The sequence below is a fragment of the Canis lupus genome, chromosome 4 (genome assembly GCF_011100685.1).
Source record: "Canis lupus familiaris isolate Mischka breed German Shepherd chromosome 4, alternate assembly UU_Cfam_GSD_1.0, whole genome shotgun sequence".
Classification (NCBI taxonomy): domain Eukaryota; kingdom Metazoa; phylum Chordata; class Mammalia; order Carnivora; family Canidae; genus Canis; species Canis lupus.
In genome coordinates, this window is record NC_049225.1 from 11,252,995 (window position 1) to 11,272,225 (window position 19,231).

General features: G+C 37.0%; 1 protein-coding gene and 1 long non-coding RNA gene across 5 annotated transcripts in view; one reads left to right on the forward strand and one right to left on the reverse strand.

Annotated features, from left to right (window-relative positions):
* Positions 1-3,001, reverse strand: part of LOC111095448 — a 74,254-nt gene extending 71,253 nt beyond the window's left edge. For all 4 annotated transcript variants that reach the window (XR_005357838.1, XR_005357835.1, XR_005357837.1 and 1 more), the window contains exon 1: positions 2,673-3,001. This is a non-coding gene — a long non-coding RNA (uncharacterized LOC111095448). The remainder of the gene's footprint in view (positions 1-2,672) is intronic.
* On the forward strand, positions 1,978-18,065 carry TFAM (transcription factor A, mitochondrial). The gene is made up of 7 exons (XM_038533964.1): positions 1,978-2,458; positions 2,987-3,105; positions 4,999-5,069; positions 5,484-5,633; positions 8,271-8,366; positions 13,879-13,935; positions 14,409-18,065. The coding sequence occupies exons 1-7, from the start codon at positions 2,358-2,360 to the stop codon at positions 14,553-14,555; spliced, it is 741 nt and encodes a 246-aa protein (XP_038389892.1). The 5' UTR covers positions 1,978-2,357; the 3' UTR covers positions 14,556-18,065.
* The last annotated feature ends 1,166 nt before the right edge of the window (positions 18,066-19,231 follow it).

Genomic DNA, 19,231 nt, shown 5'->3' on the forward strand with positions numbered 1-19,231 from the left:
TTATCAAAATGACACTTTATTTTTTAAACAGTTTATTTTAGTGATAGAGGTCGTATGAGCAAGAGAGGCAGAGAGAAAGAGACTATGCTGAGTGTGGAGCCCAGTGGGAGAGCTGGTTCTTGTCTCATGGAGTCAAAGAATGAATCTCGCAGACACTGGAGAGTAGTAAGGTGATAGAAGTTTATTAAGTAAAGATACAGAGAAAGCTCTCAGAAGTGAGGGGGTCCCTACAGAGTTGCCACTGAGGGCTTGTAGGGTTGGTCTTTTATTGAAAGCCAACTAGGGAACCTAAATCCTCTTAACATCTATCTCTATTGATATCAACATTGAGTAAGGACTAGTGATAACATCTTTAATGGCTTACTTCCTTTTTAGGGTCCGGTATTTCTTTTTTGGTCACAAGTAGCTGTTATAACAAGACCCCACCTCTGGCACATGGGACAGGATGGTCTAGTCTATCTATCTCTGGTTTACTTTCAACTCCACATTTTTGGGATTTTTGTGAGCCTGATTCTGTGGCCCTCTACCTAGCCCCATCTGTCCCTAACTCGCAAATACGGGGCTTGATCCCACGACTTTGAGATCATGACCTGAACAGAAACCAAGAGTCAGTTGCTTAACCAATTGTGCCACCCAGGTGCCCCTCAAAATGACACTTTAAAACAACAAAAAGATTTTTTAAATATCCAAAAGAAGTTTAACTTATCAAACATCTGAAAGAACAAAAACATTCTAGAAAATATAGAGAAATGAATTATATTAGAATTCAGGTAAAATGTAACTATAAGGTAGTGTATCCTATATTTGCCTCTATCTTGGCAGTATGTTTTATTTCTTTGCTTCTCTCATTAGACTTTACTGGGAGTGGGGAACTATTTTGTCTTTTACCTGAGTTTGGGGCCTTGTACATAGTTACATAATCAGAAAAAACCCGTTTCTTCTATGACAAGATGGGAAGTTTGAACAGATGACCTGGAAGGTTCCTTTCAACCCTGAGAGCCTGAATAGGTGATAGAAAGAATAGAAAAAGTGATAGTTGCTTACTTACTACTTGAAGAAGTGGGCTTAGTCCTTTGTAGCAGCAAATGGCCAATGTTTCAAAGCCACCACAGAAAGGCAGATGACTCTCAGCTTAATATTACAGGGGTGAGAATTTTCAATTATTCAATTAAGAGTTAATAACTATAGCTACCCAACAGAGGCTGTTTCAGGAGGTGGTTATCTTGGAAATAACTGGAATGTAAAAGCTGATCGTTAGATACTTTTAGTTTAGGTCTTCCCAGTCTTTTTCATGCTATTGCCTGCACAGAAAATGTACAGCGTATCAATCAGTATTTCAAGGCATATTTGTCACACCTTCTCAGGACTTTGGCAAAACTATAGTCCAACATCCTCACCTGATTCTTAGGGGATGCAATATTTCGGGATCAAACTTTAACGTTAAGGCTGGGTCTAGAGTCTCTGCACAACTAAACAGTCGAAGTCTCCTCCCCACAAATTAAGCAGGGTTGGATGTCAGGCTTGAAGACTGAGTCTGGGAGAGTTGCCGTGGATGGGGGGACGGTCGAGATCAGTATTGCTTTAACTGTGGTCCCATGACCACTGGCATCAGAACTTGTTAAACCGTGAGGAACTTGTTGAAAACAGACTCACGGGCCTCACACACACAGACCAGGCCCTGTGGCAAGGCAAGGACATCTGCACTTGTAGGTCTGAAAGCACGCTCCGCTTGCCACTCGCCTACGCCCGCCCCAGTAGTATTTCTGCACTCCTGAGCTCCAGCTGCGCCTTGAACTGCGCGGCTCTGCTCTTCCCGCGACAACCCGCCAGCCTGACCTCGGAGCAGCGCGGGCGGCGCAGTTACCCCGCGTCCTCGCAGTGAAATTGTCTGTTACGTACTAGCCCTTTCGGTCGTCACAGGCGGACGCCAGCCAGCACTGCCTTATCCGGGTGAGACCTCCGCAGTGCCTCCATCAGCTTCCCGGCCCCGCGGAGGAACCGACTGCGGAGGGGTGGGGGCCGGGGTCAGAGGCGGCTCAGCTGCGCCCCTTGGAGGCCAGGACCCTCCGCAGGCGAGCCGGGCTGCGGTTTCCCTTCTCCGCCCCCGAGCTCCTCCTCCTTTGCAGCCCCGCCCACCGGGAAAGCCGCTACGACGCCTGCGTCAACTCTGCCTTGCCCCGCCCCCGACTACCAACCGGATGTTAGCGGATTTCCCATGGTGCCTCGCTAGTGGCGGGCATGAGAGGAAACTGCAGAGGGTCGCCCGCGGGTTCTAGTCTTCGTTGTTGGAGTTGTTCTCTTGGCGCCGCGGGGCTCTACGAGATTGGCGCTCGGTCGCTGCGTTGTAGGCTGGTGCAATGGCGCTTTTCCGGGGCGTGTGGAGCGTGCTGAGTGCCCTGGGAAAGTCCGGAGCGGACCTCTGCGCGGGCTGTGGAAGTCGACTGCGCTCTCCTTTCAGGTAGGACCGCTCGCCTGCCACCCCGGGAGGTGGCGCGCCCAGGACGCCCTGGGGTTGGAGTGTGTACTTTTTGCCCCTCCCAGGAGGTCTAGGCCCTTTGATTCAGACCTCGACTTTGCCAGGGTGGCTTTGAGACCAGGCCTTACTCCAGTAGTCTTTCCCGCCCCTCTCCACCGTCCCCCCGCCTCCTCCCCGCCCCACCGCACTGTCCAACCTTGTAGCACCGGTTCGGAGCTTTCTGCGAAATCGCGCCAAGACTCTCCCGCCATCAGTACAGGCGTTAAGGAGGCAGGGCCCAGGAGCTGAAGTATACGTGCTCTCCTCCACTTTGCCCTTCCGAGGAGGCGTAGATAAGAGCTTTGATGCTTCAGTTTTGCAGGTCTTCCTTCTGGTTAGGACAGGGTTTTAAATGTTACTAACACGGTGTCATTGTAGCATCTTGATGACATCTAATCTGGGATCTGTGTTCATATACAAATGAATATTGGTACTTAAATACTTGATCTCGGTTGTTTTCTTTGTACCTAGTTTTGCGTATGTACCGAGATGTTTTTCATCCACCGCGAATTATTACCCAAAGAAGCCTCTGACTTCATACGTTCGATTTTCTAAAGAACAGCTACCCATATTTAAAGCTCAGAACCCAGGTAAGGAGTTTTGGAGCATTTACTCTTTTCTGAAGTGATAAAGAGGTCACTAAGAAGTTAAACTTCAAACTTGATACGCATTTTCAAAGCATCCGGTGACTGCGGAAACATAACCATTACTTTTAGTGATACGTAAAATAGGAAGTATGACATTTTTTACCAAGTAGAAATCCCTTTAAAATAATTGAGAGCTTATGGAAGATATTTTATCTTCTTTTTAAATTTTTTTTTTTTTTTTAATTTATGATAGGCACAGAGTGAGAGAGAGAGAGAGAGAGAGAGGCAGAGACACAGGCAGAGGGAGAAGCAGGCTCCATGCACCGGGAGCCCGACGTGGGATTCGATCCCGGGTCTCCAGGATCGCGCCCTGGGCCAAAGGCAGGCGCTAAACCGCTGTGCCACCCAGGGATCCCTATCTTCTTTTTAAATTACTGTATATATTTTTTATTGAAGTATAGTTGACGCACAGTATTAACGTTAGTTTCAGATGTGCAACAGTGATTCTAGTGATTCCACAGCTTTCTACATTATGCTGTGCTCACAAGTGTAGCTACCATCAGTCACCATACAACGCTGTTACAGTATCATTGACTTTATCCTCCTGACTTATTTAATGGAAAGTATTTTAGAAATAGCAGTGTGTGGAGTGGAAAGCTCCCAGGGAAGAGGCTGGAAAAACTGAATTTTGGGGATCTAGTTGCCATTAGCCTGGAGGACCATTGATGAATCATTTTCTCTCTCAGCTCTTGCTTCAGGGAATTGTTAATGGAGTTGCAATGAAATAACTTAGGTGGATGTGTTTTGTAAACTAAAGCTCTAAACAAATTGCTGCAAATTTTAAGAGTTTTTTCACTGTAAATTGGTTGCATTCCTTATTAAAAGATTTTCAGGTAGGATGTTTGTTGGCTCCCTGGAAGGGCTGTGGGCCTTCATTTGGGGCTATAGTGGTGTAAAGATAGTAACTAAATTAATAATAGTCAACTTTGTTTATGATTTCTAAAGCTCTTTCATGGGGCACTTGTGGAAACCAAATGAGCTGTAATGAAAATTCTCACATTATAAAAAACTGGTTTAAGAGACATGTTTCAGTAATACATTTTTAAAATTTGATAGTTCAAACTTAGTGGTTTCTTAAAATGTTTACATACATCCCCGGCATTCCAATTAAGATGAGGAAGGAAATGGGGAAGAATGAATTGATTTTAGAATAGTCTGTTTGCAAGTAGTAATTCTGTAATTGAAATACAAGATGTTACATGAATCAAAACTGTATTTTACTGTTTAGTCAGGTTTTTTGTTTGTTTGTTTGTTTGTTTTGTTTTAAAGAGTTATTTATTTATGATAGACATAGACAGAGAGAGAGAGGCAGAGACACAGGAGGAGGGAGAAGCAGGCTCCATGCCGGGAGCCTGACGTGGGACTCGATCCCAGGTCTCCAGGATCGCGCCCTGGGCCAAAGGCAGGCGCTAAACCGCTGAGCCACCCAGGGATGCCCTTAGTCAAGTTTTATAAACTTAATAATTCTTGAAAGACTGGGAAAAAAGTTTTGTTTGAAATAAAAAGCAAAGAGCTTGAAGAAGTTGATTACCCAACTGCTTAAACAAATAATTTTTGATGACTATTTTGTGGGTATGTGATATACTTCTTACTGTTTAGATAACAGATTTTAAGAATGTTTGATAAAAAAAAAAAAAAAAGAATGTTTGATAAAATATGAATTATCATATTTAAATTAGTTGGTTAAAGAAAACCTAAATCATTGTATTAAGTTGTGTGTGGTATAGAGGCGTCTGTAATAGAACTTAGAGCTAATGGATTATGCTTTCCTAGAAGTCTTTAGAAGTTAATCCTGAGACAAAATTGTGACCTTTTTCATTTTATTCCAATCTGTAGATGCAAAAAATTCAGAACTAATTAGAAAAATCGCCCAACTTTGGAGGGAACTTCCTGAATCAGAGAAAAAAGTAAGCATATTGGTTTTCAGCATTGCTGACTAACTATTCTGCAGTTAAGAACAATAGTCATGTCCTTTGAGGGATCAAAACAAATTTTTTTTAACACCCATTATCTATAAAGGAACTTCACACCTTCAAATTCACATAAATGATTAGAATATGGATATATGGCAGTGGTGACGGAGGGTTTGGCAGCAATCTGAAATTGAAGACTAATTGTTAAACTCTCGCCTTGGTTAGCATGTATGTGAAAGATACATGTTTTTAATCCATATACATGTGATTCCAGAGCACGTTTTCCACTTGGTGTTTCAGTCTGTCTTTATATGAAGTCATGCAGTTGTCTTTCCCTGGCAGGTGTGCTATTACGTACTACTATCAGCAGTAGTTTATTGACTTCTTATTTGAGTTTTTTGTTTATAGATCTATGAAGATGCTTATAGGGCAGACTGGCAGGCATACAAAGAAGAGATAAACAGAATTCAAGAACAGTTAACTCCAAGTCAGATCATGTCTTTGGAAAAAGAAATCCTGCAAAAACGTCTAAAAAAGAAAGCATTAATAAAAAAAAGAGTGAGTATCAATGAAACATTCTTTTCCTTTGGCAAAGGACTGAAATTTATATAACTATGAATAGGCGAGTTTTTCTTATTTTGATATATATCCCTAAATGGTAGAATGTCATAAGGCATATTCCATTTAGGAAATAACGACATAATTCTTTTTTGCCACTAGTACCAGTTGGCGTTGAGTCTGTCTTGGAAACCCTTGTTACTACTTTCAGATGTATCTGAATTTAAGATACGTAGTTAGGACTAGTATGAAAGCTGTATGAACAGAGTCAGGAAACAGCCAAATCAGGAGTAACAAGAATCTTTTCTTCTGGGTCTTGTCTAGAATTAACCTACTGATTTGAATTGTTTTATAAATAATGGTGAGTTTTATTCTGAATGTTGAATAGACTGAATTCATTAACGCATCAGAGAGAAGTGACTTATTGTATCTAGTCAAGGAAAAAGTACCTATAAGATGAAATTCTATTTTTCCTTATTAAAAACCCCACATGGTTCAAATTTGTAATTCCCAGCTTAAGGTTATTAATTAACATAAATTCTATTGCTTGATAGACTACAGTTTTGTATGGAACCAGTGTTAGGTATGAGGTGGTCAGCTTGCTGGTCTAGTACTTAAACTATAGAAGATGGTCATAAGAGGTACATGGGTGGCTCAGGTCATGATCTCCAGGTCCTGGGATCAAGTCCTGCATTGATCGGGCTCCTGGCTCAGTGGGGAGTCAGTTTCTCCCTCTCCCTCAGCCTCTCCCCCTGTTCATGCTTTCTTTCTCTGTCTTGAATGTATAAATAAAATCTTTAAAAAAAAGAAAAAGAAAATGGTCATTAGCGTTAAAAACTATGTCTTTAGAAAAATAGATTTGAGAGTTTAATGTGATGCCAACATTTCTCTCCCTGACTCTAATGTCAAGTCCTCCTAGCACCAGAGTTGAGGACTCACCCATTTTAAAGTAGGTAACCTAGATAGTCACCTAGTCTTCTGATTCAATTGGTAGAAGGAAGCCAGGAAAGATAATAACAGAAATAGTGTCTGCTTAGGGATGGTATTTGGAGGTGTGAGTATTAAAGTTTATTCTCCCTCTTTTATTTTCCCTTCCTCTTTAATGCACCCATTCAGTGTTAAGAGTGGGAAGGACCAGAAATGAGGATTGGGAGGTGATACAGGATTTCCCTTTCGTATGTTTCTTTTCTTCCTTTTTCTTTCTTGTCTTCATATTCCATTTATTTATTTATTTATTTTATTTATTTTTTTTAAAGATTTTATTTACTTATTTAAGATCGAGAGAGTGAGAGACCATGAACAGGGGAAGGTGCAGAGGAAGACTCCTGGCAGGAGCAGGGAGCCTGATGCGGGGTTCGATCCCAGGACCCTGGGATCATGACCTGAGGCAAAGGCAGATGCTTAACTGACTGAGCCACCCAGGCGCCCCTATTTTTCAAACAGATACTGTACTTCGCTCTCCACTCACCAAAAGGCTTCTTCACCAGCTGAAGTCCTACATCTCCTCTGTTGCAGCTCCAGCCTTACCTCTTTCATGGAGTAAACTGCTACACTATTTCTTCTTTTAGCTTTCTCACTTTTTAGCTCTGCAGAGGTTAGCACTTTTTATTTTTTTTCTCTGATACTTTCTTCCTGGCCCTGAATCTGCTAGGTATAGGAATCCCATACGTGTACTGATTCCCCAGGATACTCAGTACTAGGCCACTGATCGCTGGGACTGTACATAAGTATCAGAAGTAACAAATACACTGGAATTAAAATGAAATCACTGTGTTTTATGTTCCCTGTGGCTAAAACTGATTTTTGCATTTAAAACATAGGTTAAAGCCATTCATTCATTCATTTATTTATTGTTTTTAAAGATTTTATTTAATTATTTGACAGAGAAAGCACAAGCAGGGAGAGCAGGAAAGGGAGAAGCAGGTTCCCCAGTGAGCAGAGAGCCCAATGCAGGGCTTGATTCCTGGATCCTGAGATCATGACCTGAGCCGAAGGCAGTTGCTTCACTGACTCATCCACCCAGGCACCCCTGCCTTTTATTTCCTTTAAAGATTTATTTATTTAGTTGAGAGAGAGAGAAAGAGCACATGTGAATCAGTGGGAGAGCAGGCAGAGGGAGAGAAACTCAAGCAGATTCATTGCTGAGTGTGGAGCGTGATGCGGGGCTCAATTCCATGACCCAGAAATCCTGACCTGAGCTTCGGCTCAGGAAGTCAGATGTCAGAAGTCAGATGCTCAATCTTATTAAATAGGTAGTCTAGTGTTCATGAGTTGTGGTAGAGGCATGTAGTGACCTGGAGATGGTAGTGTCCTGTAAGGATGAAGCTGAGATTGTTTTAACCTTTAAAAAAGATTTTGTACATATATGCTTAGTTATTCCATTTGTGGAGACCATGAAAATAATATGTAAAGGAAGTGTTTTTATATGGAAAAGAACTCCTAAAATCTGTTACAATTTTCAAAACTTGGTGCTATCAAAAAAATTCTCATCCTAAGAATGCACAGATAGTTTGTATAAGAATCATAACACTGACTTACAGAAACTTTCCATAATGCATAGTAGTGAATAAAGTTTCTGTAGGTAAAGTTAAGTCTCACAGAAGTTAAAACTCTAACTCTTCCATTTTTGTTACTCAGGAGTTAACAATGCTTGGAAAACCTAAAAGACCTCGCTCAGCTTATAACATTTTTATAGCTGAAAGGTTCCAGGAAACTAAGGATGGTACATCACAGGTAAAACAGAACCCCATTTGTTTTTAAATATTTGCTTATTTTGATTTTTAAAATATTTAGACAGTTGTAGGGATGCCATATGTTAGGAGGTGAAGAACAGTAGTAAATTATTATAAATAAGTACTTTATACAAATAAGTCCTCTTTCTTGTATCTCTTTTAAAGGAAAACCCTTTTTCTTTCCACATACAATTAATTTGAGTACTTAGTGGCCAATATATGTATAGGCAATTTTAAAAAATTTAAATAACATTTTCAAATTGAAAAAGTTCTGGAGACTTCTTATCTGGCAATTCTTAACTATTTTGTAATCACTGGGAAAGAATGAGTAGAGTAACAGTATTTTATACTGAGATTTGAATATAACTTATTGCTTCATATTATATTCTTTAATAAAATTTCGGTGATGCCCATGGGTATGTACTATACACATGAATACCATCATATGAATGTGTCAAAATAAAAAGCTTGTCATTCCTGCTGTGGCTTATTCTTTATTTCCTCCTTAGAAGCTTCAAATGGGCAATCGTATTTTTCTTTTATAATATGATAGGTAAGAAAAGCATTCAGATCCCTATCCATAACTCTTTTATCAATCTGAGATGAAGGCTTTTGCCAATCTGCCACATTTTGTGTTATTTGGATCTGTAGTTAATTTCTCAAGTCTGTTGAACATTCGATTAATGTATATGTGACACAGACTTCCCTGGCTATATACTTTCACTGATATATTCCTTGGGATTTTATTTTTTTAAAGGTTTATTTATTCTAGAGAGTGCATGAGGGGAGGGCTAGAGGGAAGGGGGGAGTAGGGAGCCTGACATGGGGCTCAGTCCCAGGACCCTGAGATTATGACCTGAGCTGAAATCAAGAGCCAGATGCTTAACCTTTTGAGCAATCCAGGTACCCTACTCCTTGGGATTTTAAAATTTGGCTTCTATGACTTTACACTTCTAAAATACATGCCTGTTTATTTTCTTAGTTGGAATTTGCTCAGTCACTGACTTACTTTGGATTTTTTTTTTTTTTTAAGATTTTATTTATTTGAGGGAGAGAACAGAGCGAGTGAGCAAGAGAGTGTGTGTGCGTGAGTGGGGAGGGAGGGGCAGAGGGAGAGGCCCCCCCCTTCCCTGCCATGTGGGGCTCCATCCCAGGACCCTGGGATCATGACCCGAGCTGAAGGCAGACATTTAACTGACTGAACCACCGAGGCGCCCCAGGATTTAGTTTTCTTACCAGGATAAGAAAGTTAAATGCTAGAGAACTCTTCTAAATCTGTAGTTCTCAACTCAGACTGCACCTTAGAATCACTCAGAAAGCTTAATTAATGGCTGAGGGACTCTATCCTGGGAAATTAAAATTAATGCAATTGTCATTTTTAATCATTTAAAAAATATTGGTTATACATCCTCACAGTTAAAAGAATCAAAATAAGACTTGTTATGAAAGGGACCAATTTTCATAGCCCTGTCATACTGCTTACTCCAGAAGCAGAACCCTTTCACTGTTACCTCATTCTTGTGGTATTGACCTCCATATTTCTAAATAATACCTTATATTGTTACTTCTTGATTTTTTTTCCAATTTGAAGCATTATCTATATTTTAGGCATTACCTCCCACTATTTAAGACCAACATTTAATACTTCCTCATCCCATTGTTCATGTCTCCACTCCCCTGCCTCCCAGTATAGTTATAATTTTGGTAAGGTCAGTATCTACTATGTTGTTATGATTTATGTAAATGTTAGTCATAGTAAGGTGTGCCATTTGCTATGATTATTTTTCCTTTTTTACAAAACTCATTCCTACCGAAGTTCATTATATTTTGTGTTTCTGTTTCCTTAGCTTTTTATACACTATCAGTAGTTTAGCTTTAAACTCTTAGGTGTTCACCAGCTTTCAATGCATTTAGATGCATTCACTATTCTGTCGGTTTCAGTGTGAAGCTCTGATTTGTTCCAGTTTGGTTGTGGCCTTTTATGCTTAGTGCACAGTTGACACTTGCTTTTGCTTCTTCTGTTGTCTTTCTTGGTTTACTGATTTCTGTTACAGCATCTCCCCAGTGAGAGTACATGGGAGATCAGTTTTTTTTTTTTACTTTTTGCATGTCTGAAAAAATTTCTATCCTTACATTTGTTTGATAGTTTGGGCACAGAATTCTAGGGTAGGAATCGTGTTCTTTCAAAATTTTAAAAATATACCTTCTTCTCTTGTAGCTTCCTGGTATTGCTTTTGAGAAATATAAAACAGTTTTGACTGTTAGAATGTGATCTCCTTTCTTTTTTCTTCCCTTCCCCCCTTTTTTTCCTCTGTTCTAAAAGAGAGTCTTCTGAGCTGGTCCTCTCATTTTCTTTTCTGTATTGCTTTCTCGTAGCTTCTTTTGCTTTTCTTTCTGGGATATTGTATATAGTTTTACTTATTCTCCTTGTTTTCAGTATGACACCACTGGCTCCAGCTATACCTGGGAACCACAGAATAGCTCTATTTTGCCCTTTTGAGAGGATAAATCCTAGAATCTGCCCATGGTGGGGATTTAATCTCCTTTTCAAGTGAATTTCAGTCAGTCTCCTATTTTAAGCCCAACTTTCACCTCTGTTTTCTTCTTATCTGATGCTGCCAATTCCTGAGCTTTTTGGGAATTCTGCATTATAAACCGGTTTGCTTTTTTGGCTTTCCCCAATGCCAGCTTGGGAATCTGCCTTATTGGTTAGGTAAGTCAGTTACCATTTCTCCACCTGCTTTTCAGCTTCTAAAATTTTGTGTTGGTAGTGCTCTTTCCTGTTATTTTGTCCATGTAGGCTTATGCCATTAAAAATGTTTATTCGTTTATTTTTCTTAAAAAAATGAGCAGTAGAAAGGTATTGCCACAATTCTGGAGGCTGGGAAGTTTAAGATCAAGGCATCATAATTGTTGCCTACTGGTGAGATCTTTCTTGGTTCATAGCTGGTACCATCTCACTGTGTCCCTCACATGATGGACACATGATGTTTAATAGGTTTTAGGAGTAAACATCTTTCCGTCTCTTTAATTTTCTTTAATGGATTATTTTATTTAGGTGAAAGCTCAGATCATTTAGGGATAGAGCTTTGTAAATTACTGTTTAATTCAGTGAATATAAAACTTTATGGATTAAATATAAATAAAAAGTTAATTAGAGAAAGACTTGAGAGCATTAAAGCAATTCCTTCCAGAGCTAAGAGAGCAATTATTTAATGAGTAACTTTCCTGGAGTATATTAGATGTGTTTATAAAAGTAAGTTTTAAAATGTTCAAAAGGTAATGGTTATGTAGTCTCAGATACTATCTGGTACCTCCATTTTTGTTGATGGAAGAAATTTAGGGCTCAGAACAGTAAAGTTCACTATTCTCATTCTGCTTCTCCTTCAAATCACTGGTGATTTTCTCTTAGCTTTAAACAGTTACTTTTCAGACCGTTTTCCCTCTCTCCTTCACACTTGCCTTCTGCCCCTCTGTGTCTCCCTTTGCCCCTCATTCTCTACCCATTCATTTCTTCAGTTTCTGCTTTCTGGGAGCAAGAGCACAAGGTATATGAGGGGTGCTGACTCTTTTCTCTCTGCCTCTCCTCCAGCCATGGGTTCCCTGAATCCCTTTATTTTATAAATGAAGAACCAAGCCTAAGGGAGGTAATAATGACTTTTTCCAAGTCATAAAATTAAGTTCAGCTAAGTAGAATTAAGAACTAGTGTTGTATTGTTCCTATGGCTACATTTAAATACTTTGGCACAAATTTTAGAATAAAACATTAAAATACAGGGAAGAAATAAAAACAGTCTTTGGGGATGACTGGGTGGCTCAGCGGTTGAGCATCAGCCTTTGGCTCTTGGGATCCAGGATTGAGTCCTGCATCGGGCTCCCTGCGGGAAGCCTGTTTCTCCCTCTGCATATGTCTTTGTCTCTCTCCCTGTGTCTTTCATGAATAAATAAATAAATCTTAAAAAAAAAAGAAAAATGTAGTTTTTGAAGTTAGTCTATCCTAGGAATTTAGGTTTATACTTAAATATTAATATTGCTGAGTCAAAAAAGATATATCCACACAGCAAAGGAAGCCATTAACAAAATGAGAAGGCAACCTACTGAATGAGAGAAAAATATTTGAAAATCATATAGCTGATAAGGGCTTAATATCTAATATATGTAAAGGACTTGTACAACCCAATTGAAAAATGAGGAGAGAATCTGAATAAATATTTTTCCAAAGACGACCTACAGATGGCTAACGGGTAGGTTCAGCATCGGTAATGATCAGGGAAATGCAAATCAAAACCACAATGAGATATCACCTCACACCTGTTAGAATGTCTATTCAGAAAGATGAAAAAAAAATAATGAGTGTTGGCAATGATGCTGAGAAAAGGGAACCCTTGTACATATTTCATGGAAATGTAAATTGTAGCTCACTATAGAAATCGTATGAGGTTCCTCAGAAAATTAATAGAATTACCGTATGATCCAACTATTCTACTTCTGGATATTTATCCAAAGTAACCAAAAACACTAACTCAAAAAAATAGCTACACCCCCATGTTCATTGGGCATTATTTACAATAATCAAGACATGGAAGCAATCCAACTGTCTATCGATGAATGAATGGATAAACTATGGTGTGTATATACAAATATACAGTGGAATATTTAGCCATCAAAAAGAATGAAATCTTCCTATTTGCAATGGCACAGATGGCCCTTAAGGGCATTATCCTAAGTGAAATAAATCAGAAACAGACAAATACTGTATGATCTCTTGTATTTGGAATCTTGAAAACAACCAAGTTCATATATACAGAAACTGAATTGGTGCTTGCCAGATTTTGGGATTGGGGCTCAAAATGGGTGAGAATGGTCAAAGGACACACACTTCTAATTTTAAATAAGTCTTGAGAATGTAATGTACAACATGGTGACTATAGTTAATAATACCATATTGCATATTTTATTTTTTAACAGATTTATTTATTCATGAGAGACAGAGAGAGAGAGACAGAGACATAGGTAGAGGGAGAAGCAGGCTCCTCTCAGGGAGCCTGATGCGGGACTGGATCCCGGATCCTGGGATCATGCCCTGAGCTGAAGGTAGATGCTCAACCGCTGAGCCACCCAGGCTGCCCTGTATTGCATATTTTAGTTACCTGGAATAGATCTTAAAAATTCTCATCATAAAAACTTTTGTAACTATTTTATTATGACAGATGTTAACTAGACTTATGGTGGTGATCATTTCACAGTATTTACAAATAAATAATCAGGTTTACACCTGAAACTAATAAAATGTTACATGTTGATTTTATCTCAATAAAAAGGATAAATATCCTTATCTCAGTCATTTTTTTCTGTGTTTTAACAGTTTAGTAGTTTTTATTTAGAAAGTTAAGGCTGATGAGAATTTGTGATTATTGATATCTGAGATTTTAGAATGATTTTAGAATGGATAATAGTAAAAACTTTAACCACTTAAGTTTCTGTATCTGGTGCTTAAAACATGTGTTTTACAGGTAAAGCTGAAGACTATAAATGAAAACTGGAAAAATCTCTCTAGTTCTCAAAAGCAAGTAAGTATGGTTTTAGTTTCTAGTGTCTAGTTAGAATATCTGTGAGAAAATATACTAGGGCAAGGCTTGATTCATGTGAAAACAACTTGGTACCATTAGTAACACAGTTAAAGTATTTTAATATTATTTTTATATCCTTAGAAATAGTTTGGCTACTTTTTAACTGCGAATAAAATTGGTATTTAAAACAATGTCACTCATAACTTAGTGTTCATTCTACTCAGTGAAGATTACTCCTTGCCTCTTCTCCTTTCCCATATCCCAAGCCCTAAAATTTTACCAACTTTATTAATTCGTAAAAAAATCTTTATCTCTGGCCCTTTTCTCATCTTTTATCTCAAAAAAACATTCTTCAGTCCCTTTTTATACATGTAGAACAGTAAGGTGATTTCTAGAGTATATGGAACATTCCATATATTAATTGTAAAGGATTCTTCTAAAGAAATCATTTTAACAGTCACACTTTCTCTCAGGTATATATTCAACTTGCTAATGATGATAAAATTCGTTATTATAATGAAATGAAATCTTGGGAAGAACAGATGATGGAAGTCGGACGAAATGATCTTCTACGTCGCTCAGTAAAGCACCAAGGAAAAGATGACACTGAGGAGAATTAAAATAGAAGATTGAGTTATGTTCGTAATGGATAGACACAAGACACCAATTAGGTCTCAGTACCTGACGCTGTTGAAAATTAGAAAGGATAAAGTTGGTGAACATTTTATATTTAATTCCTTTTTCTTTAGCCCATGGACTTCTGTCAGTTCAGTTCATTTTGTATTAGTATCTTGCTTTGGAAAACCCAAACAGATAAAAGTTCATGCAAAATGTATTTTGTGTTAAGGAACTACTGAGGATCAAAATAATCCATGAAATGTAGCAGTGAATCATTTTACCTTTGATAAAGGTAAATCAGACTGTGAAGTTTTTTTTATACTTGATGACTGGAAAAAGAGTATTCTTGTTTCCTTATATATATGGAGGCAGGAGTTTCATATTCAAAACTGTCCCAAATTGTAGAAGTCATAGTGTTCTATGATATAATTGTACATTTTAAAAGAGCACCCACAACTCCTCTAGGTAAATTCCAATTTCTAGGTATAATTCACATATTCAGAGTTGATGGTTGTACATGCAAGGAATTGCTGATTTCAGTTGCAACTTTTTATAAAAGGGAGAAATTTATAAACCTTTTCCTCATTGTCTTTTTCTTAAAGTACAAACCAAGAAATTATGTACCAAATCTATGCATATTGTTTTATACTGCATAGAATAAAAATTTTAAATGTTTCCTAATTATATGTTTTAAGATGAAACATTCATTTTGCAGATTTTGGTTTTTTTTTTTTTAAGTAGAGATATGTATTCTGAATTATTTTCTCTTTCTCATGTGAGTATATTTATCCAGAAAGTAGATAACTTGTCTGGTGTAAGTTTTAAAATGAGAGATCTAAAAAACAAAAGTCTTTGAAGACTTGGAATTTAAGTGGTTTTGTCCATACAAGGCACAGCCAGTTCTGGCCTATGAACCAAATCCAGCCCATTGCCTGCTTTTCATGGCCTGTGGGCTAAGGATTGTGTACAATTTTAAGTAATTAAAAAGAAAGCATATTTTAAGAAAATTAATATGCAATTCTGTGTCCATAAATAAAGTTTTATTGGAACACAGTTATACTTTCTCTTTTACTCATGATTTGTGGTTGCTTTTGTACAACAGTGATAGTTGAGTATTGTTTCAGAGACTACATCTTTACAAAACCTAAAATAATTACTATCTGACCCTTTACAAAGAAAGTTTGTCAGCCTGTGGTCTATAGTATAGAGTAGTATGACTAGTGTTCCAATGTATAAATGTGTTGGGATAGTTCTTTAAAACTCAAGAGATTCTTGTTTTAGGATCTTTGTCACTATTAGCTTAAGAGGAAAGAAGTCAAACCACTGAAGAAGCTAAGCAAACTTGTTCCACAGTGTTAGCAAGGAAAATTATCTTTAGTTTCAAATTACATTGCAGTATAATTTTAAAAAAAGGTCCCTCCAGCCTGGAATGAGATCCTTTTAAAAGTATTTGCTGTGGCTTAGTAATATGAACTTTAAGAATTTTCCAGTTAGCACGTATCACAAAACCCTTATCAACTATTAGCATTTGTTTATCCTCTTAAGAGAGTCAAGTAAAGGTTTTCAAAATCCATACCACCTTTTTGATGAAAATCATTCATCTTTCATCATGAGTTCATAGGAACAGAATAACTCAAAATTTATATGTGCTTTATATTAAGATCAAGAAATGGTAGGTAGCCTCTAAATTTCCAGAAGACCTTCAAAGATTTTTGTTGTTTCTGGTTAGAAAATCAGTAAGAAGTCACAAAAAAGGTGACTTGTTATGTATACTGAGATTGATGTATATGAGCTTGACAAAGGCAGGGACTGAAAAGAAAAATATAATGAGGGAGAATAAGATTTAAATGTATAAAATTGGGTGTTTTCAAACAACTGTCCCTTGTGGTTACGAATACAGGACAGTCTGCCATTAGTTAAATAGATATACTATGAAAACAAAATAGATATACTATGGTTCTAAGGCTAGAGTATTTTGGGGAAGAAGAGGAGGTACGCTATTGTGTATCAGTCTTTCTTATTTGGATTTCCGGGAGAGAATTAAGCCCTAACTCCCTGAGGCATCTAGAATGATACTGATTATATACCACCTTTAGGAGAGTGGAGAAAGTCATCAGTCAAATAATTTACTGTGTCCTGTACTTCAAATGAGCCCAGGGAGCATATGGGAGTCAATGCTGGTAGTGAATATTATAGAATGAGTGAGATGGAGAAAGGAATTTTGTAAATACTTGACAAATGTACAAAACACATCTTTGCAATTACATTCTAAGCTCTTGTAGCATTTTACCTATGTATGCTATTTTATACTGAACACATTTAACACATTCAAAATAAATCTTCCTAAATATATTGGGAGGTTCACTATCTAGTAAGTTCTCAGGTATTTTACCCTCATATAGGAAGAAGAAGTATGGAATAATGGAAAGAGCTAGAGCAGAACAAGATTTTGATAATACCAAATTTTATTAGGTTTGCTTTGTTTCTAAAAGAATGTTACTGTTCATACTTTAAATATTAGAATAATCTTATCCCACACATTTGTTAATAAACTTTAGTACATGCTGAAGACTAGTATGCCAAATGCCATCTAGGTGAACAATATACAGTTTCTCTTAAAAAGAACAAGCACTAAAAAAAAAAAAAAAAAGAACAAGCACTTACATCGGTAACCAGTGGCCACTTGCATAAAGCCTTTTTAGACTTAAGTTGCCCCAACAAAGTAATTGCTATAGGAAGTACAGAAGAGTTTTAGAGAGAAAGATGCTGAAGAAACGAAACAGTAGTGTTTATACTGTTCTAAGCAGTTCATCATAAAAAGATTTTTGTACTTTTGTTCATAGGAGTACCAAAATTAGGTTTTAAAAATAATTTGATGACAGTAGAGAACTGTGATTATTTTACTTTCTGACATTTACTCAAAGGATATCGTGTGCACAGTCAGCCTACTGTAATCATGTAATTTTGCTATTGTTTTTGGCTAACTCCTTTCTTCGAAATGCCATTTTAAGAATAAGGCATATGTTTTTATGGTTGCTCTGAATGTCTATATTTAAATTTGTGAATTAAAAGGGTATTACCGTAAGTGGATTTAAAGTCACTAGAAAATTTTATTTTCCTGACATCTGCTGTACCTAAAATAATCACCACCAGGTTGTGCTAAAACATCATGAAGTTTTTATATAGTTAACTGATGGAACCCATTATTCCTCTTAATTTTATCAACATTCATTTTAAGAATATTCTCTTCCTTTCTTTCTTGTCCCCAACCACCTTCCCTCCTTCTCTTTATAGCACCAGGCTCTTAGAGACAAATTTGAAAATGTTACTAAGCACAGACTGTGTTTTGAAATTTTAAAGCAGTAATAGCTTTTTATAAATTGAACCTTTGGAAAGAATAAGAAAATGAACATATTTATTACTTTGAATTTGTAAAACAAAGCATAATTATACAAAGTTGCTTTCATCAGTTTCTTAACATTGTTCACAAATAAAGTACTTTGGATAATTGATTAAATTATTGATTATAGTTAATGGAGAATATATAAAATACAAAACCATTTCCTAATATATTTAAAAGATTAAAAAACATTTTACTGGCTAAGGAACTAAATACTTAAAATTGATCCTAAACAAGAATTTTAAATAAGCTAAACATTTTTTTTCACTTTAACAACATTTGAAACACCCTCATATAAAATGGTTTCTGATTTACTAATGGGATGTGCAACAAAATATTTGGGTTTACTTTTTTGCTTTTATTGAATGAATTTAGAATTTCTCAAGTTTCATTTCTCCTTCTCCACAAATCCTGTAGAAAATATGGGAAGAACAAAGAGTGTATTTTGACATAGTGACCTTTTATTATATGACTGAGAATTACCAGCCTTAAAAAAGTTTGATTTGGTTATATCCATCTCTAAAGTTCTATTTAAATTACCTATTTATACTGGAAATTTTTTGCATCGAGTTGGGTGAGATTACATGATGGCGGGGGGGTCCAGATTTTTATTAATTTATTATTTATATTTATTATTATTTATTATATTTATTATTTATTATTATTTATTAATTATTTATTAATTGTTGAATTATGAGCATTTTCCACCAAATTTGGATTTTTTTTCCCTCAGTCACCAGTCAGAACAGGTCCTCAATACTTGTGAATTAGGGTGAACGAGAATTTTTACTAGTGGCAGGTAATTGATTGGATAATTAATTGGATAATTGTTAGAAGAGGCCAGTAGTTTGTACCACACTGGAATTTATACCCTGACTAGAAAATACTCAGGTGAGGATAGTGGAGATTTGTTAAAAGCATAGAAATTTTCTGTTAATTTTGCCATTAACAACATCTGATTATGTATAAGCTTAGTATCAGATAAAAGTTAGACCTAAACAACTCAGGATATTTCCCCTAAGCTATCTCCTCACCCTCCTTGTCCTCCAAAGCTCCTACTTGTCCTCTGTAATAAGAGCTTGAATGACAATTTGAATGGCTGGTGAGACATGTTACAACCTTTAGCCAATACTATTATTGACTGAATCCAAGGTAACCTTGGATTCAGAAGGGAAGTGTCTCTCTTATTTATTTATTTATTTATTTATTTATTTATTTATTTATTTATATTTTTTATTTTTTCTCTTATTTAATGGAAAATGGGAATTGATTGTTGAT

Coding starts and splice junctions, on each gene's coding strand:
- TFAM (XM_038533964.1), top strand. CDS start 2,358: ATGGCGCTTTTCCGGGGCGTGTGGAGCGTGCTGAGTGCCCTGGGAAAG. Junction 2,459..2,986: donor CGACTGCGCTCTCCTTTCAG/GTAGGACCGCTC, acceptor CTTTGTACCTAG/TTTTGCGTATGTACCGAGAT. Junction 3,106..4,998: donor ATTTAAAGCTCAGAACCCAG/GTAAGGAGTTTT, acceptor TCCAATCTGTAG/ATGCAAAAAATTCAGAACTA.